At 54.5% G+C, this 25977-nt stretch overlaps 10 protein-coding genes across 10 annotated transcripts; 4 read left to right on the top strand and 6 right to left on the bottom strand.

Moving 5' to 3' along the window:
- Positions 1–501: 501 nt before the first annotated feature.
- B0H18DRAFT_1115809 (uncharacterized protein) lies at positions 502–3378 on the bottom strand (the record flags this gene model as incomplete). The annotated part of the gene is made up of 5 exons (XM_048033313.1): positions 502–1503; positions 1557–2417; positions 2468–2836; positions 2880–2989; positions 3045–3378. 5 exons carry the CDS (start codon positions 3376–3378, stop codon positions 502–504), a joined length of 2676 nt encoding a protein of 891 aa, XP_047897405.1.
- A 564-nt stretch (positions 3379–3942) lies between these two features.
- B0H18DRAFT_1115808 (uncharacterized protein) lies at positions 3943–5797 on the top strand (the record flags this gene model as incomplete). The annotated part of the gene is made up of 3 exons (XM_048033312.1): positions 3943–4935; positions 4991–5615; positions 5673–5797. 3 exons carry the CDS (start codon positions 3943–3945, stop codon positions 5795–5797), a joined length of 1743 nt encoding a protein of 580 aa, XP_047897404.1.
- A 118-nt stretch (positions 5798–5915) lies between these two features.
- B0H18DRAFT_986264 (amino acid permease/ SLC12A domain-containing protein) lies at positions 5916–8468 on the bottom strand. Its single transcript, XM_048044778.1, has 11 exons — positions 8290–8468; positions 8126–8234; positions 8005–8068; positions 7874–7950; positions 7257–7729; positions 7116–7191; positions 6907–7054; positions 6845–6856; positions 6626–6794; positions 6338–6571; positions 5916–6280 (listed from the first exon to the last, which is right to left on the bottom strand). The coding sequence occupies exons 1-11, from the start codon at positions 8431–8433 to the stop codon at positions 6275–6277; spliced, it is 1512 nt and encodes a 503-aa protein (XP_047897403.1). The 5' UTR covers positions 8434–8468; the 3' UTR covers positions 5916–6274.
- Positions 8469–11805: 3337 nt separating this feature from the next.
- B0H18DRAFT_986249 (uncharacterized protein) lies at positions 11806–12586 on the bottom strand (the record flags this gene model as incomplete). The annotated part of the gene is made up of 2 exons (XM_048044777.1): positions 12180–12586; positions 11806–12127 (listed from the first exon to the last, which is right to left on the bottom strand). Coding segments are annotated over exons 1-2 (431 nt in total), but the record flags the coding sequence as incomplete, so codon positions are not given.
- Positions 12587–13718: 1132 nt separating this feature from the next.
- Positions 13719–15229, bottom strand: B0H18DRAFT_986240 (uncharacterized protein). Its single transcript, XM_048044776.1, has 6 exons — positions 15158–15229; positions 14904–15099; positions 14162–14842; positions 14067–14088; positions 13909–14004; positions 13719–13831 (listed from the first exon to the last, which is right to left on the bottom strand). The coding sequence occupies exons 2-5, from the start codon at positions 14999–15001 to the stop codon at positions 13942–13944; spliced, it is 864 nt and encodes a 287-aa protein (XP_047897401.1). The 5' UTR covers positions 15002–15099; positions 15158–15229; the 3' UTR covers positions 13719–13831; positions 13909–13941.
- A 1553-nt stretch (positions 15230–16782) lies between these two features.
- Positions 16783–17375, top strand: B0H18DRAFT_29998 (uncharacterized protein). The gene is made up of 4 exons (XM_048037451.1): positions 16783–16862; positions 16922–17015; positions 17063–17125; positions 17179–17375. The coding sequence occupies exons 2-4, from the start codon at positions 16969–16971 to the stop codon at positions 17285–17287; spliced, it is 219 nt and encodes a 72-aa protein (XP_047897400.1). The 5' UTR covers positions 16783–16862; positions 16922–16968; the 3' UTR covers positions 17288–17375.
- A 1122-nt stretch (positions 17376–18497) lies between these two features.
- B0H18DRAFT_986236 (uncharacterized protein) lies at positions 18498–18838 on the top strand. Its single transcript, XM_048044775.1, has one exon. The coding sequence runs from the start codon at positions 18611–18613 to the stop codon at positions 18827–18829; it is 219 nt and encodes a 72-aa protein (XP_047897399.1). The 5' UTR covers positions 18498–18610; the 3' UTR covers positions 18830–18838.
- Positions 18839–20045: 1207 nt separating this feature from the next.
- Positions 20046–20880, top strand: B0H18DRAFT_986233 (uncharacterized protein). Its single transcript, XM_048044774.1, has 5 exons — positions 20046–20197; positions 20254–20316; positions 20339–20462; positions 20524–20719; positions 20792–20880. The coding sequence occupies exons 1-3, from the start codon at positions 20151–20153 to the stop codon at positions 20460–20462; spliced, it is 234 nt and encodes a 77-aa protein (XP_047897398.1). The 5' UTR covers positions 20046–20150; the 3' UTR covers positions 20524–20719; positions 20792–20880.
- A 1052-nt stretch (positions 20881–21932) lies between these two features.
- Positions 21933–22157, bottom strand: B0H18DRAFT_855196 (uncharacterized protein; the record flags this gene model as incomplete). Its single annotated transcript, XM_048039642.1, has 1 exon — positions 21933–22157. A coding segment is annotated over one exon (225 nt), but the record flags the coding sequence as incomplete, so codon positions are not given.
- A 1289-nt stretch (positions 22158–23446) lies between these two features.
- B0H18DRAFT_29632 (uncharacterized protein) lies at positions 23447–24361 on the bottom strand. Its single transcript, XM_048037450.1, has 4 exons — positions 24310–24361; positions 24167–24250; positions 23987–24053; positions 23447–23927 (listed from the first exon to the last, which is right to left on the bottom strand). Exons 2-4 carry the CDS (start codon positions 24222–24224, stop codon positions 23657–23659), a joined length of 396 nt encoding a protein of 131 aa, XP_047897396.1. The 5' UTR covers positions 24225–24250; positions 24310–24361; the 3' UTR covers positions 23447–23656.
- Between the last annotated feature and the right edge of the window lie 1616 nt (positions 24362–25977).

Here is a 25977-nt window from a genome sequence, read left to right as displayed (position 1 = left end):
GCCCAAACGCCTCTCGAAGAATGGTCCCTATCTCGCGACACCTGGGCGAGCATATCCGTGCATACATGGAGTCGACGGAGTTCACGCAGACGTCGGCTTTCGACAGTAAGTGGCACTCTGAATCCGTCTGCAAGGTGCGAAACCCATGGATGATCGCAGATGAGCTACTTGAACGACTAGCGCGAACCGTGGTTCCAAGGGAGGTCGTGTCCGAGCCGTAACAAGAATGCAATGGGGCTGCACGAGATATGAATTCATGGGTGAGTCCAAGCTCTCTGGGAGACATTGATAAAAGAGAGCATTGATCCGTTGATGAAGGATTGTCGCCGGGGTGTCGTCGCCGAGGGTCGCCGGTCGCCCCGGCGAACGAGAAGGGTATAGAGTACTTGAATCATGACGTGTTGCGTGTGCATATAAATTGCATTCCCATCTGTTTCCAGAGCGTCTCGACAACTGTCAGAAGATGTATAACCCAAAGACTTTAGTGAATACCGGAAAGGCTCAATCGAAAACCCGGCTCCTCCACCCGCTCTTCTTCCTCTCCAGCCTCTCTATCACTTGCTCCCTGAGCGCAGCTTCGTCGATGGACTCCCTGACTTCGACCATCCGCTCAGCTGCTTGTTGTAGGCTCTCTTCCGCATCGTCGACGCGTTCCTGCACCTCGCCGAGTGCCTCCCTCGCGACGTCCCTCGTCCCGTACTCATGGTTTTCGTCCAGCTCATCGGCCGGTCCACCTTTCCCTGGTAAGATCTGCGGGACCACACCCACAGCAAGGACGGTCTCGTCAGGCGTCGGTGGACGTGACACTTCAGGCGAGTGCTGAGTGACTGTGGTGCGAACCACTCCCTTCAGTGTCGCCGTTGTGTGCGTCTCGACGTGCTCGTTGTTCTCTTCTTCGTCATTTGATTCGTCATCCTTCGATGCAGGTTCGCTGACTTCCTGAAGTATCGCCTGCCAGTAGTCCTCGAAGGAAGGACTCGACGTATCCTGGACGCTTGACCTCTGCTGGTCATGGAGTTCCTTCGCCCTGCGCTTGACGAGCGCGCCGAGTCGCCCGCACGACTCGAGCACCGTCCTGATCTGCTGAGCAAGCACGTAGCTCGCCGCTGTGCGTGCGACCGGGCCAGCGAGAGGTTGTAGCAACGTCTTGTTGAGGATCCAGTGCTTGCTCCTGTCGATCGATAACTGGAGCCCCGGGACGTCCACTTTCACGTCCGTGACTCGGAACAAGCTCTCCTCCACCGTAGCATCGCCTACCGAGTCTAGCAGCGCAGTGTGAGAATCCGCACGTTCGCCGTCTTGCTCGCCCTCGAACTCGAGTTCTACGTCGACGCTGAGACCTCGCCCTCGCGCCTGCCTCTCGCCGACCTCGATGCTGAGTAGTCCCTGGTCTTCATACCCGATGAGATAGCCCTTGTAGCGGACGTAGTAGGCGATGTCCCGCGCTGCGATGCGCATGCCGTCAACATGACCCTTGTACGTGTGTACGCTGATGTTCGTTCGCTAGCATGGCCTAGTAGCCAGGTGCTCCGCTGGTCTTCCGCGTGCATCTGAACCTGGATCTCGCTGTAGTTCGCGATACGGATGCGGTCCGGGACAAGAGATGCAGCTGCGGAAGTGTTTGCTCCAGATGCGCTAACGAGCAGAGCATCAATCGCAGCGTCCAGCGACCGACTGGTGTACTCTACTCTGGGCATAGGAATGGCCTTGACGACACGTAGGACGCGAGGGACCAGCCAGACCAAGATGTCACGTTGAAGCTGCTTGCGCCATGTCCGCTCTGTTTCCCGAACTTGAGCAGGCCCCGTCACCGCGGCATCGGAGACGAACATGGCGAGATCAGTAGAAAGTGTGTCCAGCGCACGTATGAGACGTTGGGTCGTACGATCCGAGTATATGGCGGATATGAAAGCGCCAAGTTCACTTGCAAGACCTCGGATATGATCCAGCCATTCCGCGCGACTCTCCGAGGCCTGTTGAACGAGCAGCCTTCCCGATGCGTAGAGCTCACTAGCTTCCTGCTGGCCTTCCGCAGAATAGACGTATTGAGTATCCTCAAGGGCGTGATCGAACCACGCTGAGAGACGCCCGAAGTACAGGCCAAGCTCGTGTCGGCCTTCGCTGTCATGCGTGGCCTCGGCAGGGAGATTCGCGATGTCAGTCGAAACAAGGGCGAGGTTGTGTAGAGCAGAGTCTAGCGAATGTCCAGATGCTATACGTTCCAGTACGATTTTGAGATCATCGAAAGCACTAGCGAGCGGAGGATCAGCCCAAATGACCGGAGTTATCTTTGGCGCGTCAGCGTCGGACAAGGCGTCGGACAGCTTACGAGCCTTCGCAGTATACTTGCGGAGTAGGAAAAGGATCGTTCGTAGTGCGCGATGAAGGGCCGGATCCCGATGAGCACGACCCATGATCTGTGATACAAGTGAGTTGGAAGTAGCAAAAACGATAGGGAATTGACGACCTCCTGCATGCGAGCGACAAGGGATTCCTGCGAGCGATCGAGATCTTCTGCGTGTACATCTCGATGTTCTTCCTGAGTATCCTGGCCAACGTCTCGTGCCTTCCCCTTCGCATCATTAAGCGAGCCGGCCGGTCGCACAGAGCGTTCTACGTCGTTGGCTGTAGTCTGGACCTGGGAGGCGACCTGGCTGACGTCAGACGCTGCGTCCGCAAGCATCTCTCTCGCGGTAAGCCAGACATCCGAGAGCACGGCGCGAAATGCTGCAGAGGATGCAACAGCGCGAAAGAGATGTGGAAGGGAAGCAAGTATTTCTTCCATATCGCGTCCAGCTTCGTCTGCAGATGGTACTTCTTGTGCTGTAAGGATTGTCTATGACAAGCCTCGCAAAGGTCAGAAATGAACGAGTACCTACTTGCGCCACTCCTCCTGCAATCTGGTTCACGTCGACGGCGATGTCTGCATGAACGGGGACCGAGTCCATGACACGACATTGATAGAAAAAGTCCTGCAGTTTGTCGTCGACTACAGAGGGAATAGGTACATGACAATGACATGTATCAACAGCATTTATGCGCACCGTTCTTCTCCAGGCCAAATTGTACTATCGCTTCAGCGATGTCTCTCATGTCCGTGATAACTTCCCGGCCGGTGTTGCTCAGCGACCCGTAATCGGCGACCCTAGCATCTGCATCCAGTAAAGGAGATTTTAGAATACGTTGTAGAGCATGAGTAACCTGGTCTTGAGAAGGGAGCTTTCCGGCCTTGAAAGCGGCAAGTACGTCTGCGAGTCGCTCGACATGGGTTGCGGGCCCGGGCGCGTCGCGTGGCTGGCCAGTATATTTTGGGAGAAGCGGTTCCGAGTCGCCCTGATGCGAACGTCGCCGACGACAGCAAGACATCATGAAGCCCATTGCGAAACTTGAACGAGTCGCCCGAGAGCCAGAAACTTGAGCCTTGTGTCTAGAGACCGTGGCCCAGAACACAGCACCGAAGTCGATCGACAGCCTATATGTTGAGCGAGTTTGAGGTATGCAGGAAGTTCAGATGTCCATCTCAGAACAGCTCAAGTGTTTGCGAGAAAGAGTGAGCGGGACATAAGTAAGAGTCACCGTACGTACTACGCAGTGGAGACTGATTGGACGCCCAACATCGCCGTAGTATCATGTGATAAGACATACAATGAGTCCTCCGACGATCAATTGATCCTTTCCTCCTTGCCTCCTCACTTTGTTTCGTCCACATACTTATAATATCTTAGCTCCTCCAGCCGACCGACCTACTGCTGCTTGATTCCGCCAATATCCCTCAGCTATTTGATCATGACTTTATCTGACCTTGATGATGATACATTATCGATGGTTATATCCTATCTGTCCCAAGGCGACGCTATACGGCTTTCAATGACATCGCGCCGAGTCCATCCCTTCGCAGTGCGTCGAGCAGTATCAACGCTGGTGATATTTACTGCCCAACAAATGACGGCGACGTTCCTGTATATCCTGGCTGGCGAGGGGCATCGGGCGCGCTGCGTGCGGACTCTTCTTGTGGCCAGAACCGCGTTCAACATCTTTGCGGAGGACGACGCGGGCGATTTCTGCTGCGCTGCACTCTTGGCAGATGTGCTTCAAAAGGCTATGAACATGCGACACCTTGATTTGGAGCCTATTGAACAGCTTGCAGCAGCAGATCCGCGAGTGGCCACTGCGTTATGCGCTCTCGAGCGCTTGTCCAACCTCACGTTGAGGCTTGCGCACGCGAAGACGTTACAAGCTATACAGCAAGCATCTTTCAGGCCACACCACCTATGCATATCCGGTCTCAACAAAGAGGATGACCTCTGCGACGCTACCACGCTGCTCTCATCCCCAATGCTCCAACACGTCCGGTCCCTCATGTTGGTCACGATGCGTATGACCAGAGATCCTCATCATGACACAGTTCTTTGGCCTACGGTGAGGGACCTAAGGGTTCAGGAGTGCCAAATCTCTATGGCTACGCTTGTCCGTATATTCCCCAACATTCACAACGTCTTCATCACTGATAGGTCGGACCCGACGGCGATCATGGACGAATGGCCCGTTGTATTCAACGTGAACGCTATCGATTCTAACATTGGCCGACGGAGGCTCGCTTTGCCATGGCTTACCATAACGGACGAACCTTGGCTCGCGTCTGCCGAAAAGGCATGTTGGTCATCCCTCGATTACGCATATGGCGACTCGAGGGACTTCATGCGCTGGAAGATCGACTGCAAGGTCCGCTGGCTCGAGCTCGTCCCCGAACCTGACATTAGGGCTTGGGAAATGCTGTCCGTCACCCGCCGTACGTCACCGGTCGTGCTGTCTCTGGAGGTCTCAGCGACGTTGGGATTCGTTTTCTGGTATAACCTCACCTGCACTGCCCCTCATCTGCGCTATCTCGACATCCGACTGTCATACGGGATAATGGAGCGGGAATCGTTCTGGGAGGTATGTCGCATCGGCCACCGAACCATTCTTGGAACCGACTGAAATTTCCCCGCAGTACTACGCGTCAAAGACGTTTTCGCGGCTGCCTTTGGTCGCGCTGCGCTTAAGCATGGTCGATTATGACATGTACGAATATACGGTTGACGAGAAATCTCCTCGCTTTATGATCTGCTTGAACTGGAATGTTCGCGCGAGGGACTTGGCCGCTAAACTCGCCGACAAAATCCCCTCCCTCCGGATCATCTCCATCGGCGAAGGTAGAATGCTGTTTGATAGCGGCCCGCAGCGTTTTTGTTTCATTGGTAGAGCACAATGGTGGACGATCACGACTGCCGATGGACATGATTGCGAGACGAGCGAAGACAGTGGCAACTCAGAAGGCGAGGATGTCGATGAAGAAGGGCTGAACAGTGAAGAAGAGGCTGATGGCGCCGAAGCGCTTCAAGATGATCTGTTCATCGAGAATATGGAAGATATCAACGGCAGCCAGTCTGGCGAGGGCTATAGGGATGAAGCTATGGACGAAGCAAGGGACGATGACTCCGATGAGGCGATTCATCTGGACGCCTTACTCGAGCCGAACCTCTCCCGACGAATGACACCAATTTCGAGGCAATTTGGCGAGCACATACGTGGATATCTCGAATCGGGCGAGTTCACGGAAACGTCGCCATTTGACGGTAGGTAGATTCCAATGCTATGCCCTGACGAAGCTGATTAGATGCACAACTTGACAGACGGTCTGTTGAGAACGCTGGCGCAAACGCTGCCACGAGAACCCGAGTCCGTGTATTTTAACATCGCTTCTGCGGTGATGATTGACAATATTTCTCTAGGCCAGACATGGCTTCGGACGGTGTGAGCAGGCAAGTACAATTCTGTGAAAGTCTTCATCCGAGGCTAGATTGACAATACACCCTGCGGCCATCTCTCCGTTTCCCTGTAGACAAAGATTCGTTGACTCCAGAGTCGCTGCCTACGTCCTTGATACGTCCTATATCTGTGGGTACACCCTGGGTACACCGTCATTCATTGTGATTAACAGCGAAATTCATCCGCGATTCGTCAGGACCCTCCTCATGGCCAGAGCCGCATTCGGCATCCCTGATTTGCAACGCAGATATGAGTGGACACAGGAAATACCAGTCTGATATGGTACCTAGGTGGAACAACTCTCGTATGATGAGACTATCCCCTTGTTCGGGCAGGTCCTGGCGCTTTCCTCAGACAAAGAATTAGACCTTCAGAGATGGGGCATAGCTGTCTCCCTTCGTTAAACATATCCAGTCTATTATCACACCACCGTCCGGTGGACAGCAGTTGAATACAACCATCCGAATTACATCTGTGTACGACAACATCAATACTTTCCCGAGGGAACATCTGAGAGGGGTGAACTCACTAGTACGTTCCAGATCCGCTCGACCCAATTACGGGGTGGAGGCTCGTCGTATGACGACGCGAGCACCTCATCCATTCCAGTCTTGAAGTCCATATCCTCTGGCCGGACAAAGGCAACTCTCGACCAGAAGCGCCTGAGGATGTAGAGAACGGGGAAGATCATCATGGGCAGGTAGTTCGTGACGAACGTCGCGGTGTTCCAATGGTCTTTCAAGAACACCGACCAGCCGCTGAACTGCACACCAGAGAATAATTAGACGTTGCATGTCGGCAGCGAAGAACTACGTACGAAGCAGACGACGAAGCACAGGATAGCTGCATACCATGCTGCGAACGGCTGGAGCCGGCTGTGATAAGGCAGAGTGTTCCTATCAATCCCTTGCGCTTTGAGGCCCTTGCGGAAGCGGAGGTAGGTTACGGCGATGGCGAACCAACTCGACAAACCAGCAATGGCAGTCCTGAAAGTGTGATTAGCCCGCGAACATCTCAGCCGCAGACGCCTGCGTACATGTTGGACAGCCTTATAACGACATCAGCGCGGGATCTACAACTGAGAGAAGACATGCGTACCATCCAAAGACCTTGCCGCTGCCGCTACGGACATCCATGTATGCTAGGCAGCCAAGGACCGCGTTGAATGTGAGCGCAACCCAAGGGAGGCCACGCTTGTCAGTCTTCTTGAAGATATGCGGAGCGTTGCCATTGATCGCCATGCTATCTGCATGGCCGAGCATGCTATGAGATTCTGAATCGGGACGAATGCTCGAAACGCTCCTTACACATTGCACGTGAGCTGCAGTATAGGTCACTGTTGCCAGCAGACCACGCGGACGTCAACAGACATGCATTGATGAGCTAAAACACTCAGAGCGCGTCAGCAGTCGTTCTTTCGACCACGAGTGTGAGACGAGACTGCGTACCGAAGGCAACCCTTTGATCCCGGCAGTCTGAATAGCGAGGACAAACGGAGACGCTGCAGCCGTCCCACTTCCACCCGTCAAGTTCAGGCGACTGTCCGTGTACGGTACCAGCAACCCAATGACGGTGACACCACCGATATAGAAGAGCAGAATCCGGATGTAGACGTTCCTGATCGCCCTGGGAATGTTTCTCCGAGGATTCTTCGCCTCCGCGCCCGCAATCGCGACGATTTCGGTTCCAATGAAACTGAAGGCAGCCTGGGTCATCACCGCCCACCAGGCCAGGAAGCGTCCCTTGGAACCCTGGATGCCGTAGAGCTGGTTGAACGGCCCCGGGTGCTTCCAATACCTGAATCCAATACGGTCATGGTTTGGGCCGCCACCGAGGTCCAGGACAATTCCCAGAATAATGAGCCCTGTGATGGTGATAACCTTGATGGACGCGAAAATGAACTCGGCTTCGCCATAGAAGCCTGCAAAAAGTGCGGGTCCACAAGTGGAGGAAAGATAGGTTAGCTCAGGAGTACATGTCACAAACGAAGCGATAAGTGATACGGTGGGAATGCTGACGCGCGACGAAGGGGACTATGAAACGAAGTGCCAAGCGGAGGACGTACCGGCTCCAAACATGTTCAGGAAGATAACTACGACGAGACACATTGTGATCCATGCTGCAGGACTCACTGTTCGGTCCCTGAGAGACTGAGTGAGTACACGGAACACATCTGATAGGTCTCAACAAACCTACCAGTAACCAATGAGCACGGCTGCCGCGCTAAGCTCCGCAGGAAGCACGATGGTCCAGTTGTACCCTGAAGTGATACATTGAGCGTCGGACTGAGATACCCTATGAAACCGTCGAGACATACAGTATAGCCATCCCAGAGCGAAAGACCACGCCGGGTCCACGAACCGCTCGGCGTATGTGATATGGCCTCCGGGGACGGGCAGGAAGGCCGCCATTTCACCGAGTGAAATCTGGTGTACGCGCCAGGTGCATGAGCAGACGCCGACTTGTCAAATGCGAGCTCACCATGGTACAGTAGCATAGCGAGCCAATAGTCATGTACCCGAGCAGGAGACCGACGGGCCCACCCTCGGATAGACTCGTCGCCGTACCCAAGAATAAGCCCGTACCAATCACGCCTTCAGACGAGCCGCATATGAAGGTCCACATTTGTCACAGAATATTACGTGAACATACCTCCGATACTACGCAGAGAAGCAACACGTATTCATGAGTCCTCGAGACGGTCTTCGAAGAACTGCCCGACGCGCACCTGATCATTGCAATATGCCTGTTCTTCATCCGCCGCTGCAGGCCGGGCCCAACCTTCACCTCGGAAACATTGGCCTCCGAGTCGGAGTCGACGGCCTTCACGCCGTCAGACACTGCATACTGTTCCTTGTCTTCAGCCATGGCGAAGTGGTCGTGAGCGAAGGGGGGCAGAAGCGGGACTCACACGAACTGCCGCTCGACCACTCTTACATATGGATTGTACTCACGGAAGCGGACGATAAGGCTTTTGGGAGCCTGACGCTCTGGCATGTCCGAGCGTCTCTGCATATAAATCGGGCTTACAATCTCGCATGACCAGCTCCCCATATTACGGAGGCGCCTACTGGCTAGGGACCACGCACATCTACTTACGTATGTAGTACATGTAGGTGGCATGCGCAGGCCACACAGTTCAAGTTCTAGCACTGGCAGATAGATCCGTTGACAGCGGACGAAGGAAGTTGGCAGCGGTCTGCGTTTTGGGCCCTTTTTGAACGATCTGTCCAGTCAATTCCATATTGCTAGACCCCCATCGCTCTCGCTCTCGCCAAGCTCTCGCAGCTGCGCTGCCGGCGATGGCCTACAGGTGAGCACAGGACACTCGAAGATTGCTCCCGCGCTGGCTGATGCCTTCCCGAAGAATCGTGCCCAGGCGGAAGTCAAGTCAGGTCCTTGTCTGCCCTTCTCGTCGAGCGATCCGCGCCCTCTGCCGGCTGAGCCTGACCCACAAACCCCCGAGTCGGTCTAGCTCGCCCTCAACATGCCTGGATATGATAAAATCCTGATGGGAACGCCCCAGAGACAGCAACGCCGACTCGGCTCCCGCCTGTGCACATTGGCACTTTTGCGGTCGGGTCTGGCGATATAAGTGGATGACTAGAATCGGCTGTAACGACCGCAGTCGTTCACGGCCAGATAAGTACGTGCTCACCATGCAGGCCTCGCTCTGCAGGTTATCTGAGAACTTCAGATCAGCCTGTGTGTTCGGATTAACCAGTGGTCTAGATGGATACGAGCCGAAGAACTTATCAGCTATGCTAGCATCACAAAAGGTTTCCTCCGGAGCAGCTAGCTCCTCTCCATAGCGCGTGTATGCCGATTTCAAGTTCGAAGACATCGACGTCCGTACGCGCCTGATTATGTGGCTGTACCTTGGCAGTAGTGCATTCAGTGAACCGTGCCTAGATCTTTGCGCCACTATCTTAGGTTAGTAGTATGTGTCCTCTTATCTACGTATAGCTCCCTAAGACCCATGAATGGCTACGAGGCGTACCTGACCTGGGTACGGGTTCGCAGGCCTGTTCACCGACCGCAGCACATTTCGCGCATGCGCCGCTCGAAGTCACTCTGGATCTCCCTCTCTCCCGGTTTCCGGGGTGACAATGGAACGTCGACACGCGCACTCCGCCTCGTCACGACGCTGACGTCTCGCAATTGCTGACAACTCGCGAGCTTCTCCAAGGACCCATTAGCATTTCGCGTGCAAACGAACGGCGCCGTACAATCATAGCTCAGGCCCATCCGCGAAGCTCCTCCAACTCCAAACGCGCTCACTCTCGCCCGCCTCCGCTCTCTCCGCAGCCGATCCCATCCCAACCACACACCAGCACCGACGCGCTCAGTTCGTACAAATGATCCGGGTGTTCGGGTCAAGCCCGTTCTCCGCCGAGAGCTTGGCGAGTGCGAGCTTGTCGCTGCACGGGCCCCTGTTGCGCGCGCCCGCACGACGAAAGTAGTGGGGGCTGTTCCGGTCCCTCGTCGTCAGTAGAGCCATGCCGCGCGCGATGCGCCCGCGCAGCGCTGGGACTCACCGGAAGTGCTCGAAGGTTTCCCCGTCTTGTTGGTGCTGGACGCCCTCGTGCTCGAGGTGCGCCGGGGGACGGTGGTGGTGGTGATGGTGGTGGGGGTGGTGCCCATGGTAAGAATGATGGAGGTGGTGGCGATGGTGTCCATGGCGGTGACCGCGGTGGTGGCCATACAGGTGGCCGTGATGACCATGGTAGTGATGGCCATAAAGGTGGCCGTGGTGGCCATGGTGGGGGTGGCCGTGATGGTGGTGACCGAGGTGGTGAACGTGTCCCTCGTCTTCACCGTGGAATTGATGTATGGCCTCGTGGTGATGTCCGTGGTAGTCACCAAGCTCATGGGAGGATCCACCATCATGATCATACCTGCACGGGTACATCATCAGCAAGCTCGGGAGCGATCTTCGAGTGTCCTATGCTCACCTGTAGGCCATCGCCGGCAGCGCTGCTGCGAAAGCAAGAGCGATGAAAGTCGTAATGCGCATCCAAATCAAGAATCAGAGAAGCCTGATAGGAGCAAGGGGTCGTAAAGGGCGGTAGAAAGCGAGGATTGTAGAAAATCGCCCGCGACGAAACGCGTTCAGAGGTCGTTACAAAGAGTCAGACTGCAAACGAACACATCAGCTCCCCGCATTCCACCTACAAACAACTCTGCACGCGGACGTACCAGCCAGTGCCGACTATTGGGGCTCAAGCGAAGATGAAGGAGAGGCCACGGACGCCGACGGGCGGGACACTGGCTTATAGTGCCCACGTTGCCGCGCGTGTGCCGAGCTGCACTGCTTGATCGCTGAAACGGGTGATGGGTTACGAGCGCAGCCATCAACCCCGCTCAGCGTGACGGTCCGGGACATGCAATACGTATGAGTCCGCCCAAAGTGCAGACAACTCCAGCGACACATGAAGAGTTAATCAATAATGTTACGAAGCTTAGGAGTGTGTATTATTATAGCCACTCAATACCACAGTTGCCTATTCGGTGAATTATAGCAACCGCCGAGTCGGGCCCACAAGCGCCCAGTATACGATCCAAATGTGATCGGGGCGCCTACTATGCCGCGGCATGCAATTGCAGAGCCCACAGCATCCACTCGCAGGGAACGGCCGCGCGATCCTTAAAGTTACTAACTACAGTCCGACCATCCGATGTGACAAAGATGCACCCAAATGCGCACCCCATACTCCCCCATGTTATACAAGCCGTGTCTATGCTCTGAGGACATACAAGATGGATTCTCGGTCATCCACTTCGTTACCGGAGCAGCGAATGTGTTCCATCGCAGCGTCACGAACGCACACATCTTGCAAGCCGAAACTGGGTAATGTAAGGAAGATGACCTCACCTTCCACCAACACAACGAACACCTATCACAGATCCACCACAACCGCATCCTCCCTCATCCTCGTCTGCTCCTCACCCCCCTCCCTCACCCTCACACACTTCTCCAGCATCCCCACCACCTCCCTCGCGTACCCCTCCGCATCCGCCGTGACCGTCTGCTGCGGCAGGCCCGCCGCGTCGCTCGCCTTCTTCGTCACCCTCGCGCGCGGCTCCTTCAGGCTCCAGAACGTGTCGATGATCCCCCAGCGCGCCGTGCCGTCCGGCGCGCGCACGAGCAGCACGGAGTAGTCGATCGCTTTGATGGACGCGAGGAACGCGACGTCGGCACGCGCGCGAGCGAGGAGGGAGGCTCGCTCGGAGGCGGATGTGAAGATCACCTTGTCTGGGGGAGGACGTCTGTTGCGCCGGATATGTGGATGCCATCGGGAAGGAGGTCGCGAAATGGCTGGAGGAACACGTCAGCAGCGAACAATGGTAACGAGAGAGGGCGCGCTCACCTCGAGGTATGATAGTTCGTTGGCTTCAGATCGAAGATCTCCCAATCGTCTCGTTTGCCGTACGCGATGTTCTCGATGACGATATAGTGATTTGGGCTGAGACGTAAGTATTCCCCGAAGCGGCGTTCCATGGAATAGAGCACGTCGTAGATCTTGTGTATTAGCGAGTCTGGATGTGCCTTTGCAAACTCGAAGTATCGTGGAAGGAAGTGTTCGTGCAGGAAGCGGTTCTCGAAGGCTCGTCCAAGAGACTTCAGCAGGTATCGTTTGCTTGAGGAGCGGAAGAACATCGAGCCGGAGAGACCTGCGGAACTATAGGATTCCCATCTGCCTAGGCACTGAGGGAAGCGCGTCAACATCAACTGGGGTTATAGTAGACTGTACGGCGCACCTCTTTCAAGTAGCCCTCCTCGTCTACACCCCAGATCCTCCGCACTTCTTTGAACTTCAGTGGGGCATCACGGTGCAGCTCGAGCTCCTACAAGCTCAACAACCTCCGCAGCTCTAGCTTGTGTCTATACGGAACGAGAGCCTTTGGGAGCTTGCTTTCGTCCTCCTTGAACGCGTTGTGTGCGGCGACGAGTGTTGTCTTCTCCTTGTGTTTGACAGGCGGCATCAACAGTCCGATGGACACACGGTGGAACGCGATAAGCACGAGAACGAGAGCGAGTAGCGCGAAGTCGACGTAAGGGTGCATACTTCGCCATTATCAGCGGTCAAAGAAAGAAAAGAATGAACACATGCCGCGACTGGCTCACTAGAAGAACTATGGGAGGAGCGTATAGGCAGATGACGTCGCTGTTTACGGTAGCCAGCTTCGCGCTCCGCCTAGAGGCCAGTCGCTTGCATGGATTCTTCCAGCAGCACAAATCGGACTAGGACGTGGCGAGTAAAGCAGGAGTAACATTGAGCGCGAGCAGGAGGACCTCCCAGTCCAAGTCCATGACGGCAGGGACAGACTTTCGGAAGCGCCCGGGCGTGGTCAGTCACGGTGCAACCTGCGGCAGGGCGCCTATCCGTCACGGTCTTGTACACTCTGATCACTCTTTCCAACGCTCGGGCTTGCTCAGCCTTGCTGGCGGACGACCCGGCAAGCGATATTATCATTGTTTTTTGGAAAGAGGTTTCGCACAACTATGAGTAGGTTAGGCGAGTCCCTTAATGGACTGTAGACGTCTGACTACTACTTATACAGGCGTATGCGCTCTGCAACGCGGGGACTGCTTCTCCAATATATATGCGCACGCGCACTGATGTATTCTGAGCTTTGACGAATGGCTCCGGGTGCGATGTCGAGACGAGGCACAGTAAAGTCTGACGGATCAGGAAGGTGACTTGCCGTATATGGAAGGTTCTGTGATCACAGTCTCCGCTCCTCTCCGCTCGCCCATTGAGTTCTTGTCACAATCAGCAAAACATTCCGAGTAAGTAGAGATGGGGCTAATTTTGAGATCTGCGAGGACGATCCGACGAGGGTGGACGCTTGAATAGTCAAAGACATCTTGGGGTTTGTTCCACATCGTAAGTTAGCACGAACTATGAGCTCCTCAAGGCGGCCTATTGCATTGTATCATATCATAGTACCATGAAGATACAGAGCCCGTTGAGAACGTCAAGTCCATGGCCTCTTTGGGTCCACAATCACTCAGTGTCTGAGAACGTCCAAGGGAAAGACGACCACCACAGTGATCAGCAGCAGAGTCAGGTCTCCGACCAATGAGATGCTCACCCAAAGTGCTCTACCTGTGCCGGTACCCTGTTGCTAATTGGGATCTTTGTAGCAGGGATGAAACTTTCCCCAGCGGGCTGGTGAGCACCGTGCCGGCTACGAGTAGAGACAAGATCGTTTGTCAGGAGGCACGCATCATATAATTGGGTCAACTTTACCCCTGCTGGGTACCACCGAAGCCTTGTTCGCCCGGGTAGTGAGCGTGATGTAATCAGCCAACAATTTTATCAATCGGTCGAACGCATCTACGTACGAGTTGCCGCTGTGCTGGTTCTGGCCCGAGGACTGACCGCTGTGGGGCTGCTGGCCGCTCGACTGGTGCTGCTGGCCACTGCTCGACTGAGGATGCTGGCCACTCGCCTGAGGATGCTGGCCGCTTGACTGAGGGTGCTGGCCGCTCGACTGAGGGTGCGAGCCTTCAGCAGGATGTGCGCCTCCTTGACCAGTAGGTCTGCCGTAGTTATCGCCTCCGTCGTGGTACAAGGACTGGCGATAGAACGCCCAGGCCACATTTCGGTCCGACTTCGAAGGAGGTTGTGAGCCTCCGGGGACAACTCTGGCATGGTGGACCACCTCGTGAGGATGGGTAACCGGGCCGTGGCGAATGAAGTTCGACGCGAGTGGAGGAGTGCCGCCATGTCTAGTGTGGCCTGTCAGATGGTTCCGATGGAAGCGCAGGAGTGGGTGAACGTACTCGCGCAGGTACTTGAGGTATGTCTCCTCTGAGAACTTCCGTGGAATCAGGATGGGCGACGCGAACGCCGGAAGGGCCACCGCAGAGAGGACGAACGCGAGCAGAGTAGAGGTGCGCATCGTATCAAAGGTCGTAGGTAAGAGCCGTTGCCAGGGAAGTGTGAGATTGGACTTGAAGAACAGACGTGCAACAGGAATCGTCAACGAGAACCACTGCGTAAGGATCGTAAACAGAAGAAGGCTAGAAAAAGTGGAACTCGTCAATCTGAATTGTCGACATTCAGTCGAGGATTCGTGCGCACCAGCCAGTACCAACTTCCGGGCTCTTGTGCTTGAGTGAGGAGGAGCTGAGGTTGATAGATACGGCATGCGCTCTCTTATACGCTTGTCGTCGTACCATTGCGCCCCTCGGTGTGCTCGGTGAGTCGCATCTACGGCGGCTTGTTTGGTTGCAGTTTGTTCGCAACTGGGCGCACAACGCCTGATGCACTGCACACGCTGCAAGGTGATTATCTGACCAGAAGTCACCAACAAACATCCACGGAAGTCCACTTACGAAAGAGTTTGGGGTTTCTGAAGGCCGAACACGTCTGTTCGCATCTTCAGACCCTAGATAAACTGACATCATATGCGTCACGATCTGTACAGAGCGACGCGGTGGTGTCTCGACAGCCAAAGTCACAGGTGGCACTGTTAGTGACCACCAGTACATCATGATCTGGCGCTGACGCCGAGGGCATAATGGGAAAGACGTGCCAATGCGGTGTATCGTCTGAGTGCGCAAGGCTGTGGCTACGTATGCAGAGCACGCAAGGCGATGCTCAAGTTCTGTCCGACCTGAGCGATGTCATAGGCAACGCAGCATGCACTGGCAGCATTTTGAGATTTCTCACGACAACACACCTGAGACTGCAAACGAGGCTCGCCGGGAAGCCCAGAACTGCAGACATAACACGCACCTTGAGTGAAAGGAGTACTAATTTGAGCATGAGACCACGGAATCCCCAGAGTTGCTTGCTCCACAGTAGAAACTCACCGCCATCAATGTCTGAGATGTGTTGGATTTCTATCCGAATAACGAAGTAGCACAGGTTACCTTCACCGTAAACAGAGCTGACTGGAAGTATGCCGTAGACGGTGAGTCTTCGAAGCTTCAGCGGCACGCCGTATCATGTTCAATGTGTCCTACGTGTTAGGTAGCATATAAGTGGGCAGCTCAGTGGAGATATAGGCATTGGTCTGCGCTCACTGTGTAGTCCGCAGTTTGCTTGAACGCGGAACAGCCGACACGACGCAATCTGCCAACTCAAGATCACTTGAGTATCAATTGAGCGATGGGACTCGGAAGAGGACGCACGAAAACTCAGAAACACCGAATTACGCAAGCTACACGATAGCAACGCATCAGCTGCGTACCACAGAGAAGCTCAGGCTGGTGTGACTGTCAGACGATTGATAACACCTTCTATCATCGTCGTCGACGCCGCGAACGGTCCTCTCATGGTGCAGCCTTACGGTGTGCACAAAGGCCAAAGGTAAGAATGTAGTCGTCAGATCATCATTACAGCCTCGGGGAGGTCTCGTCGCTTTGTGATGACTTACTCACGCGTATTAACAGATAACCTCACTTGCCTGCTGATTCCTGCTATCATCGCATCTACTCTTTGAGGGGCCGTGACATATGACTTGCAGTATTCAGACTGTCCAACCTCGGCTTGTACTTAGATACGGTGGCGTACGGACGGAGTCATGAGGTCCGACCGCCCTGCGTTCTGTCACATACTCTCCATTTTCCTCGAGCGCTCCTTCGTACTAAGCATTAGCTCCCGATCCCACGACGTCTGACACCATTTAGTATCGCGCCACATTGTTGACCGGCCAGTGTACGACTAACCTGAAAATAGCGTGTAAACAATATCAGGAACGGCGACGCCGAGTCGTTGCTTGTATAATACCTTGTGCGGCGGGACCCCGACTATGCTACACGAGCAGATTTCTGACAAGACCGCATTTCGACCGTGTTCAATAGCGTCATCTGTTGAGATAAATTTCATTGCGTCTGAAAGAGGCAGATCGGATGCACCTCAATCGACATACACTCCTGCGAACTGAGATGCTGATTTCCTCAGGCCGGTGATTAAGCAGCAACCAACGGGTTCACCTCGGATTCTTGACACTGACATGAAACACGTCCGCAGGTCTTGACCGGCGACAACTGTTCCCCCAGAGCCCGCCGAATGTCACTACCGTCATTCTATCACGTTCGTCAATCAGCGGGCTGAGGGGAATAGCATAAAAAGCTCACCGTAGACGTCATTAGTCCAGCAACCCGTCCTTCGCGCCGCAAGCTCCTCATCGTTCCACAGGATGTTCTCTAAGCCACTCCTCATGGCAGCACTGGCGATCGGCTCACTGTAAGTTGACATACCCATCGAAGACCTAGCCTAACTTGCTAGTACAGAGTAATGTCAGCTTTAGCCGCCCCGAAGCCCCAAAGCACGAACCTACCGTGCTGCCCAGCTCAGTACGCTGTTAAATTCTATCAAGCAGTCACCGGAGTCTGACGTAGGCTCACAGACTGCCTTGCCCCTTCCACCGCAAATGCCCGATTCCCCAGATTTCCCCAGACTGTCAACAATGCTCGTCAACGTCCACGACTACGACTACGACGACGACACCTGTGTAGCAGTTCTGATGTGCTTCGATCTAGACAATCTATATGCAGTGACGATACACGAGACATGATGAGCTACCAAATTCAAAAGGGTATGAACCATGCGTCGCAGACACCGCTGGGAGCGGCGCAATGCACGCTCGCAAAAGCGCACGAGACATGTACACGCCAATAATACTTCAGGGCATTTACATTCGAGGTAACGCATCTTCGGCGATAGACAACTCACCTGAATCCAGTAGCTCTGTGAGTACGGTCCGACAGGAGACACAAGGGCTCTCAATGTGTTGGAAGGCCTTTGATCGTTTCACCGTGCTTGCTGGAAGCAGTTGCAATGTCACGATTTTCGGATGACCTTTACGCCGAAACTGGCCTCTCACCTCCCATTTACGATGCAAAGCGATATGTGGTTTGTTCGATGAGTGCACGAGCATAAAAGGGAAGATGCATACAGAGCCATGGCCCACTACCTCATCCACCTGGGAACCTGCGGAAGTGGTAGGTCAGCAATGACATACGATATTTGAGCTTACTCAACGCAAACAGTCCCCCACGCTCGTCAGGACCGGCGGGACAGTGAGGTACCATTGCACTATGACAATGTGGCAGACGAATGCAGTAGTGAAAGGACGATGCAACATCGAGTCATTAAGTCATGCCGAACTGCTGTCATCAGATGTTAGCTCGTACATTCATAACGTCTCTTTTAGACTGCAATATGACTTACAGAGGTGCGCAAGGGGTATGCGATACATGGCCAAATGACATGAGCACATGGAGTTGGACAGCAATCCCCCTTTTCATAGCGCAGCAGCACTGCGCCAGTTTCTGTCGAGGCAGTCCGGTCAACTTGTATATACCGCGCAGCGGCCCGACGTTCTGAGATCTGATGAGCTTGGCAGCATTACTAATTAGACAAACTGTACGAGCTGAGAGCAAGGATGCTGAAAAGGACTGTACCTCATGGATGTAGGAATCGATGGCCCCTGTAATTTCAAGCAAGTATTGACGCTTTAGGCTGATGATCGAGCTACAAAATACACGTAGATTTCACGGAGCCATCTTGGTACCTGAAACACGTCACGGTCTTGTTGACTGTGTCCAATCGACCCCGGGTCCGCCCAACGTCCCAACTGACAACTGTCATAATGATCAATTAGGGGCCAAACTACCCGTCTATGTAGTTGACGGCGCGCACTACATAAGTCTTCCCCGTACTCGCCTTTCATCCAGTAACACACCTTTCGCAGCTCAGAAAAATCCACAATCTCGCGTTGAAGATGTTCTCCAAGCAATTGCTCATGACAGCATTGGCGGTCGCTTCGCTGTACGTCGATGCTTGTTTCTTGCAGGAACCCGCGCCCTGACTGGTTTTGGTACAGAATCATGTCAGCCTCGGCTGTACCAGAGCCGCAGAACACCAATCTTCCGTGCTGCCCAGACCCGTGCGTACTCACCTTCAACGAGAGAAAGTGTGGACTGAGCTCAATTTACAGGCCGATCTGCACTGGCCCTGTGCCTGTGAGATGCCCCATCCCTTGCCGACAGTGCTAATCGACAACGTCGGCGATGCTGTGTTAGTATTACTCTGGAGGCCACGTCTGTACAGAAAGTCAATAACTCAGAACTGTGTCCTCTGTGATTTCATATGAGGCATACGCACATTTTCGAAAGTCGTGTCAGTACGGAGTGATAGCTATGCAATAACCAGCTTACCTGTCATCAATAAAGTCGGCGGCATCTCTGCTGCACAACTGCCTGTGGCATTGCAAGGACCGCTGACCACGTTCGAGTAGCAGCGTGCCGAGAAGGATCTTCACGAAGATTGGGGCCAGCTCCGAGAGAGCAGGATTGGATGTCATCAGCGATAACTCCTGCTTGGAACCATGAACAGTCTTTTCTTCCCCTGGCACTCAATATGAGTAGACACAACGAACCCTGACGTCGCACAGTACGCACGAAGGCATCCGCTAGGCTTTGTTACGCCAATCGAACCGCCACATTTGCAATGCTCGTTCTATGACGCCGTGTCAGTACGAGAGCTATACTGGTGAGACAGAGTATGCACGACGTAACCATGATCACTTAGAACTACTCTCATTACGTGTCAGCCTGTGTTCTGTCCTTAGGAAGAAGTGACTCCCAATACCAAGTACGCGGTGACGCTGGCTGTCCGGCCTTAGCTGCTATGTGTGTATAGGAGCGTCGTGAGCACATGAGTTTCGACAGGCATGCATTGTTATCACGTACCTCTCCATTTCTCCAGGGCGCCCCGCCACGGCGGCGCAGCATCAGTTCCTGATTCCGCGACGTCGGACTCTGGTTAACGCCACATTATGTGTCGCCGGGCGCACACTCACTTGGGAAAACCCCGTATAACGTGCAAAATATATTCACATCGGACTCCGGTTCCTTTCTTGTGGATCGTATGGCCGGATGTTGACTATGCTACGCCAATCGAAATTCTGGTAATATCGCCTTTCGACGCATGCTCTGGTGTAATAGGACAAGTATTAACAGTGTTGACTTTTTGCGTCTGGGAGTCGCACCTCGGATGCTCCTTGACGGTGAAGCACGTTCCTTGCACGTTCCTGCAGCCTAGGGCGTTGGCGCTCTAATGCTGGTGATCGGGCAACGAGTAAAGACGCGGCGAGTACACTCGGCCGTTTGATATCTGAAACGCGTCTCGTCGACTTTGACCAAACGCCCTCTGGGCTCGCCCAATGTCACCACTATGTCATCCTGTCATATTCATTCATGATCATTTGCTTTGCTACTCGTAATAGCTGAGGGGCGCAGTATAAAATGCTCACCGTAGCAGCTGTTCGTTCAGCAGCCTGTCCTTCGCACTTCAAGCTACACCTCATCGTTTAAGATGTTCTCCAAGCAGCTCCTCGTGGCCGCACTCGCGGCTGTTTCATTGTATGTTGACAACGTTCGTCTCTCGGAGATATGAGCTGACTTGCCTTATGTACTAGGGCAATGTCGGCCTCAGCCGTCCCACAGCCACAGAACTCGAACCTGCCGTGCTGCCCAGCTCAGTACGTTCTCACCTTCTACCAGTCAATTTCCGGTTTCTGACGTAGGCCTACAGACCGCTGTGCAAGCCTCCTTTCAAATGCCCAATTCCCTGTCAAGAGTGCTCATCGACGTCTACGCAGACGGCGACACTGTGATAGTTGCTTAATTAGCGTGCATATTGTCGAATGAATACAGGGTGTGATGGTTTTGACAGACATTGCATGCAATTGAAGGTTATGACTCGTAAGCAGTGGACCGTGCCAGCATGTCGCGGTGAAGGCGAGTCACGCCGGAATCATTCTTAGTCAAAGCAATACACTCCATACAATGGGTAGCTCACTTGTATTCCGCCATTCGAGGACGTTTCGAGGACGTTCCAAGGAGATATCAGCACCCGCTGGGAACACTCTGACGATATTAGTGGTCCGTGGAACGAGCCACGGACATAAAAGCGCATGTGAGATTCCGCAGTTATGCCATGGGATTTCTATCTGTTGCTGAAGTATTGGAACGATGTCACGTATGTGCCGTACCAGCCTGGTGGGCACGTTCGTTGAACATTCGGTGAGGAGGGGTACGTGGCACACGGTGGCAGGGACCGGCGGCAAGATGCCAGCGGGTGGACAAATTCAGGGCTCCTCCGTCGGCCGAATTTGAGTGTGGCGCGTGCGCGTGGGCGCTCGCCCGGTGTCTACTGGATCTCTCACTTGCTCGCACTGGCAGTGGCACTGGCAGTGTGCGATTGCCTGTAACTGACCGGCCGGTGGTACGTACGCGGGAAACGCGCTGTTGTCAAACTAATATTGTTGACAATGAGCTAGATCGATAACTTTGGTTACATCAGTACTTACGTGCAGTTCTAGCGCCCATCCTTGTTCATTACCACGACGATCGATGGCCGTCTCATCCCACATCCCGCGTCGTGGCCCTTTCGGCCTACTGACGCAAAGCCACAAGGAAGGAGGTGTGCTCAATACGGAGTCTCCGAGTCTTCAAGTACGTTCGTTAGAGAAAACGTAAAGACGTTATTGCTGACTAATTGACTTGAAGACGTACGAACACTTCAAGTTATGGGTATAAGTAATGTGTGCGATGACACAGTGGGTATCTATGGGTATCTACAGGTACGACTTCACAATGACGATGTGCAGTCGCTCCAGGTCATCCTCGCCCATGTGGAGGGGTCCTCCCACCACATCTGCTCCGATGATGGGGCTGGTTCTGGTACGGGCGCCGCGGGTACGGGCATCGGCGCGTACTGCCAGTAGGGTTGGTACGCCATCGGTGGCGCGGAACTGGGGGCTGTATATTGCCACGGCAAAAACGTGGAAGGGCTGTACGACCAGTCTTCCGGGACGTCAGGAGGGAGGGCATAGCTCGCCGCCGGCCACCTCATCGAAGGCAGGCTGGGAGGCACCGCCACCGTGACGGAGGCCTCGCGAACGGGTACCTGTGGCGGTGGCACAGGAAGCAACTCCGCCTCAGAGTGCTGTATGTGGCCCGCAGCCACCCCACGAACCCCACGTTCGCTGGTGGCCTTCGCCTTGCCCTTCCTCTCTGACGCGAATGACGAACCCGCGGCGGCGACGCTCTGCGCGTAACGTTTTTGCACGGGCTTCTTCGCTGCCTTGGGGGCTGGCTTGTATATATAATCGGGATACTTCCTTCGGTGCGCCTCCTTCTCGACCGCCTGAGCATCTTTGAATATTTTCTTCCGCGCCACAGGCAGCGCACGCCAGCAGGACCCCACAACCTTGCTGAGATGGTTTTGGCGCTTCTGCAATCCGTCAGGAAGGTGTTTAGCCTTGCTGACGCATTGCCGAAAAATCAAAAAGCAGTTTCTCGCCCGCGGGACGTGTTCTTGCTGGCCATCGGCCTCTGCTGGCGGCGAGGGGGTGGACGGCGGGCTTGGAAGGGCTGTAGTGGTGTCGCGTACGAATTTCTGGGCGTGTGCTTCGGCTTCCCTCAGTAGTGCCTCCCACTGCACTGTGCTTACGCCGGCTTCTTCTAGGAGTGATAGGGTGTCCGGTGGTAAGCAGGCGGGCGGCAGACCATCGGAAGTGCTGGACGATGCGACGGGCTCTGTAGGTCGGTCGTCGGTGGGCGGTGAGGACGGCGCGATGGTGAAGGTATAGACCGTTGCGGGTGGGGTCGGTACAGGAGGTCGGGGGGCAGCTTGAGAGCTGTACGCTGATGGAGTCGGTGAGACTGCCGGAGTCGGATAGGAGAGTACCGCGCCTTGTACAATGAACGGCGGTTAGACAAGAGACACTGAACAACAAAGAGGAATTGTCTTACTGTTTGTATTCATGGTGGTGGGGGCCTTTATTGACGACGATGAGGATGATGGGTGGATGAGCGGACAATCGACTCGGGAAGTGATTATGAAGCAAGAGCGCGGGTTCAGTGCTTTGACAGGAAGCTCGCCAGGCTCTTTATACCTCGGGGCCACCGCTCAACCTGTCATTTTGGGAAAAGGTCAAAGCGTCGATGGCCACCGATCGTAGATCGCATACTAGGTGCGGATCATGGACGGCGTCTCATTGGTGGGTGCGTGTAGGTGGCACGGACATAGCCGAGGCTAGGTACGCATCCACGTCCTCGAGGATGTTTGTTCGCCCGATTGGGACAGGAGAACAGTGATTAGCACTACTCCACGAACGGGGTACTTGGCACTAGGCTAATATTCGGTGCCTGACGAAGCCATTCAGCTTGACCAACGGGGACGAACCAACTTGCCTCCGCGACTCGAACCCGCTGACCGCCGCTCTTGGTAATCCGTCAGTAATCGGTGAAGGCAAAACAGGACGTTGATGGAATTGCACAGCCATTACTCAATCAGAACATGCACGCTCAGACTGGGCCATTCGTAATTAACCAGGTTGGCATACTTGCTGCCATACAATACAATGTGATGGGCCGTCGACTCACGACAGCATATGCAGTTACTCATCTCGATGGGTGTCAATAAGTTATACTGACATGCCAGCAACAGCAACTATGATGCGACCGAATACTAGTCTTGGCATTGCTAGAAGCAGAGAAGTTGCACCATAACCCCTTCGCATCGTCGAGTTTATAGTGAACTCCCCACCGTTCATAGCATTTCCGAAGGTGAAATATGACAACGTCGAGGATATCTAGCGCAGTACTTCCTGGCCCACATCTCAACCTTCACAGCGATACCGCTTACTCCCACTCGTAGGTGTACTCGTAGTCCCGAGCAAAGAGGTCGTCGAACTCGTCAGAGCGACGTTGCTTCTGGTTGTTCTGGTTGTTACTGCCGCTGCTGCCGCCACTGTGGCTATATTCATAACCGTGGCGTTAGAGATGGCACAGCACGGTGGGCGAACTGGATGCTTACCCAAAAAGGTGGGAGCCAGCCTTGAGAACATCCTTCACAAGACCAAAGCCAAGAGCACCGCTGCCCTCCGCCGCAGCCGGAACCTCGCGTTCCCAAAGTTCCTGCTCGGGCACATCACGCTCCCAGAACTCCTGCTCAGGAACATCCCGAGCCCAAAACTCCTCTTCGGGAAGCTCACGCTCCCAGAGACTCTCCTCGGGCACATCTCGCTCCCACAGATCCACCTCCTCAAGGTCACGGCGGTGTTTGTTGTTGTTACTGCTGTGCCTGTGTGTGCAGGCTGCAGTGTGAGAGACGATACTACGTCGTGTAAAGCAAATGCGTACGGGATGAAATGACGGCCGATTCTGAAAAGGAGGCCAAGACCAAGAGCACCGCTGCCCTGTGCAGGGGCTTCGCGGGCGTATATTTCGTCTGCCTCCATCTCACGGGCAAGGAGCTCGATGAATTCCTCACTGTCCACTTCTCGTCAGGATATGAACATGACAGCCAACAACGAAGCATACCGAGAAAAGAGCTCTTCCAGCTCGCGACGGTGCTTCTGTTTCTGACCGTTGTTGCCATTGCTGTTGCTGTTGCCACTACTGTGCCTGTGTGCGCAGACTGCAGTGTGAGAGACAATACTACGTCGTGGAAAACAAGTGCGTACGGGATGAGGTGACGGCCGATCTTGAAGAGCGTGCCAAGACCGAGAGCGCCGCTACCCTGTGCAGGGGCCTCACGGGCGTACATATCGTAGGTCTCGCTGCTATGCAAACATAGAGATCAGCTCTGGTCAACTCTAAGGTTGATACAGAGTCGGGACTAACCTCATCGGCATAGACATAGCAGGGAGGACAGCGGCCGAGGCGACGATAACAACAGCAGCGGGGACACGCATGGTGAATTAAGATTGCAAGTGATGGGAAAAGGGGGAGGAAGTAGTGTCGTTAGAGCGTCGAGATCGTCAAGATTCAAGAAATGCGTTAGATACAAAAGAAGGCAAGCTATGTGGCAGTAGGGATATCATTAGCAGGCGTTCATGTCGCGAAGTCGGGAATACTTACCAACCAGTGCCGGCTTCTGTGCTCGAAAGTGAAGGGGTGAGGAGCTGGGGGAAGGGACGACGCTAGCGTTCATTTAAACCCGCGTTGAGTGCGCTAGCGCCAAGCGCGTACGGCAATGCGATTGGCCAGAGTTGGCGGGGTTGATACCGATCAAACGTGTTATTGAACGTTGTGCCGGGGCCAGCGCAAACGGCACGCCCTGAGTTTCGAATCAGTCGGATCCGTTACTTGTCCGTTACTTAACAGATCGGGCGTACTAGCATGCCGCCGGTGACGGTGTGCCGCTCGTGTGGATGGGCTCCCCGAGTCCTTCTAACATTCGTTAGTCGTCCGCATTGTTCCCAGAAACAGACTGAGCAGTATAAAGGCTTGGTACTGCTCAAATTGGAATGCAGCTCCGAGGCAGAGGTCTCGTCCCGAATATCAATGTTCGAAACGCGCAGGGTAACCAGATGCATGTGCCTGACAGAACATGACGGCCCATCAGGCGCCCAGAACGACACACCTGTCTGAACCCGACCGCGCTCGTATCACCATCGATCATGAGCAAGGCCGTGTGAGTGTCAAGCGCGGTCGCGTTGCACGGCCTTTTCAATCCTGTGCAGCAGTCGCGGAGTGATCTCTCTCCCGTAGCCGTGATGCCGTCCGACCCAAACCTTCCGACCCGCCGGCGCGCGCGAGGGAAGTCTGGAGGAGCGGATGACCTGAGTGAATGTAGCATAAGTATACAAGCTGCGATTGTGTTCTATGAGGTATGCATATGTGCGCATGCGCATGGGAGCAACCTGTATGAATGAGTTCCTCGGACTTCCAAGGTTTCGAGATCTCAAGGACTCACTGCACTGTAAGGACAGCGTTGAGACTGGGCCGGAAACAACGCGGAAATCATACAAGGCGACGATACTTGCAAGCACGAGAGCGCTGGTGATCCTGAGCTGATCGAGACTATAGCCGCGGACATTGCGAACGAGACGCAATATGACCGGATGAAGGTCTGATTGACAAGACGTTGAGATGTGTGGACCCCGATGCGCTTCAGTATAGTGGCAAGCTCACCCGCATACACAGCACCGATGCCGCTAGCTTTCGAGCGGCCTAGAGAAAATGTGGAACTTGGACGCTGATGAAGAAGCTAAGGCTGCAACACGAGCATACGATGCACCAGACAAAGACACCAGTCTATGCAACGCTGGCGTGATCATTCCGTCCTAAGAGCAAGATGCAAATGGTCGGCGCGTCCGCACGCCCGTGATACAGGTGAGGGGTTGCAC

This window comes from Fomitopsis serialis (assembly GCF_022376445.1).
Source record: "Fomitopsis serialis strain Sig1Antser10 chromosome Unknown B0H18scaffold_10, whole genome shotgun sequence".
NCBI classification, from domain to species: Eukaryota; Fungi; Basidiomycota; class Agaricomycetes; order Polyporales; family Fomitopsidaceae; genus Fomitopsis; species Fomitopsis serialis.
This window is presented reverse-complemented; position numbering and strand designations above follow the sequence as displayed.

Excerpts from the sequence above, each read along its gene's own strand:
- B0H18DRAFT_986264 (XM_048044778.1), bottom strand. The coding sequence starts at position 8,433 with ATGTGGACCTTCATATGCGGCTCGTCTGAAGGCGTGATTGGTACGGGC. Across the intron at positions 7,951-8,004 it reads GCCGTGCTCATTGGTTACTG|GGACCGAACAGTGAGTCCTG; the intron begins GTAGGTTTGTTG and ends TCAGTCTCTCAG. Across the intron at positions 7,192-7,256 it reads GGATCAAAGGGTTGCCTTCG|CTCATCAATGCATGTCTGTT; the intron begins GTACGCAGTCTC and ends TGAGTGTTTTAG.
- B0H18DRAFT_986240 (XM_048044776.1), bottom strand. The coding sequence starts at position 15,001 with ATGGTACGACGACAAGCGTATAAGAGAGCGCATGCCGTATCTATCAAC. Across the intron at positions 14,089-14,161 it reads AACCAGCACAGCGGCAACTC|GCTTCGGTGGTACCCAGCAG; the intron begins GTACGTAGATGC and ends CGGGCGAACAAG. Across the intron at positions 14,005-14,066 it reads TTCGGTGGTACCCAGCAGGG|CCGGCACGGTGCTCACCAGC; the intron begins GTAAAGTTGACC and ends CTCTACTCGTAG.
- B0H18DRAFT_29998 (XM_048037451.1), top strand. The coding sequence starts at position 16,969 with ATGTTCTCTAAGCCACTCCTCATGGCAGCACTGGCGATCGGCTCACT. Across the intron at positions 17,016-17,062 it reads GCACTGGCGATCGGCTCACT|AGTAATGTCAGCTTTAGCCG; the intron begins GTAAGTTGACAT and ends TTGCTAGTACAG. Across the intron at positions 17,126-17,178 it reads CTACCGTGCTGCCCAGCTCA|ACTGCCTTGCCCCTTCCACC; the intron begins GTACGCTGTTAA and ends GTAGGCTCACAG.
- B0H18DRAFT_986236 (XM_048044775.1), top strand. The coding sequence starts at position 18,611 with ATGCTTGTTTCTTGCAGGAACCCGCGCCCTGACTGGTTTTGGTACAGA.
- B0H18DRAFT_986233 (XM_048044774.1), top strand. The coding sequence starts at position 20,151 with ATGTTCTCCAAGCAGCTCCTCGTGGCCGCACTCGCGGCTGTTTCATT. Across the intron at positions 20,198-20,253 it reads GCACTCGCGGCTGTTTCATT|GGCAATGTCGGCCTCAGCCG; the intron begins GTATGTTGACAA and ends CTTATGTACTAG.
- B0H18DRAFT_29632 (XM_048037450.1), bottom strand. The coding sequence starts at position 24,224 with ATGGCAACAACGGTCAGAAACAGAAGCACCGTCGCGAGCTGGAAGAGC. Across the intron at positions 24,054-24,166 it reads CTGGAAGAGCTCTTTTCTCG|CCCCTGCACAGGGCAGCGGT; the intron begins GTATGCTTCGTT and ends ACGCCCGCGAAG. Across the intron at positions 23,928-23,986 it reads ATCGGCCGTCATTTCATCCC|GCACAGCAGTAACAACAACA; the intron begins GTACGCATTTGC and ends CTGCACACACAG.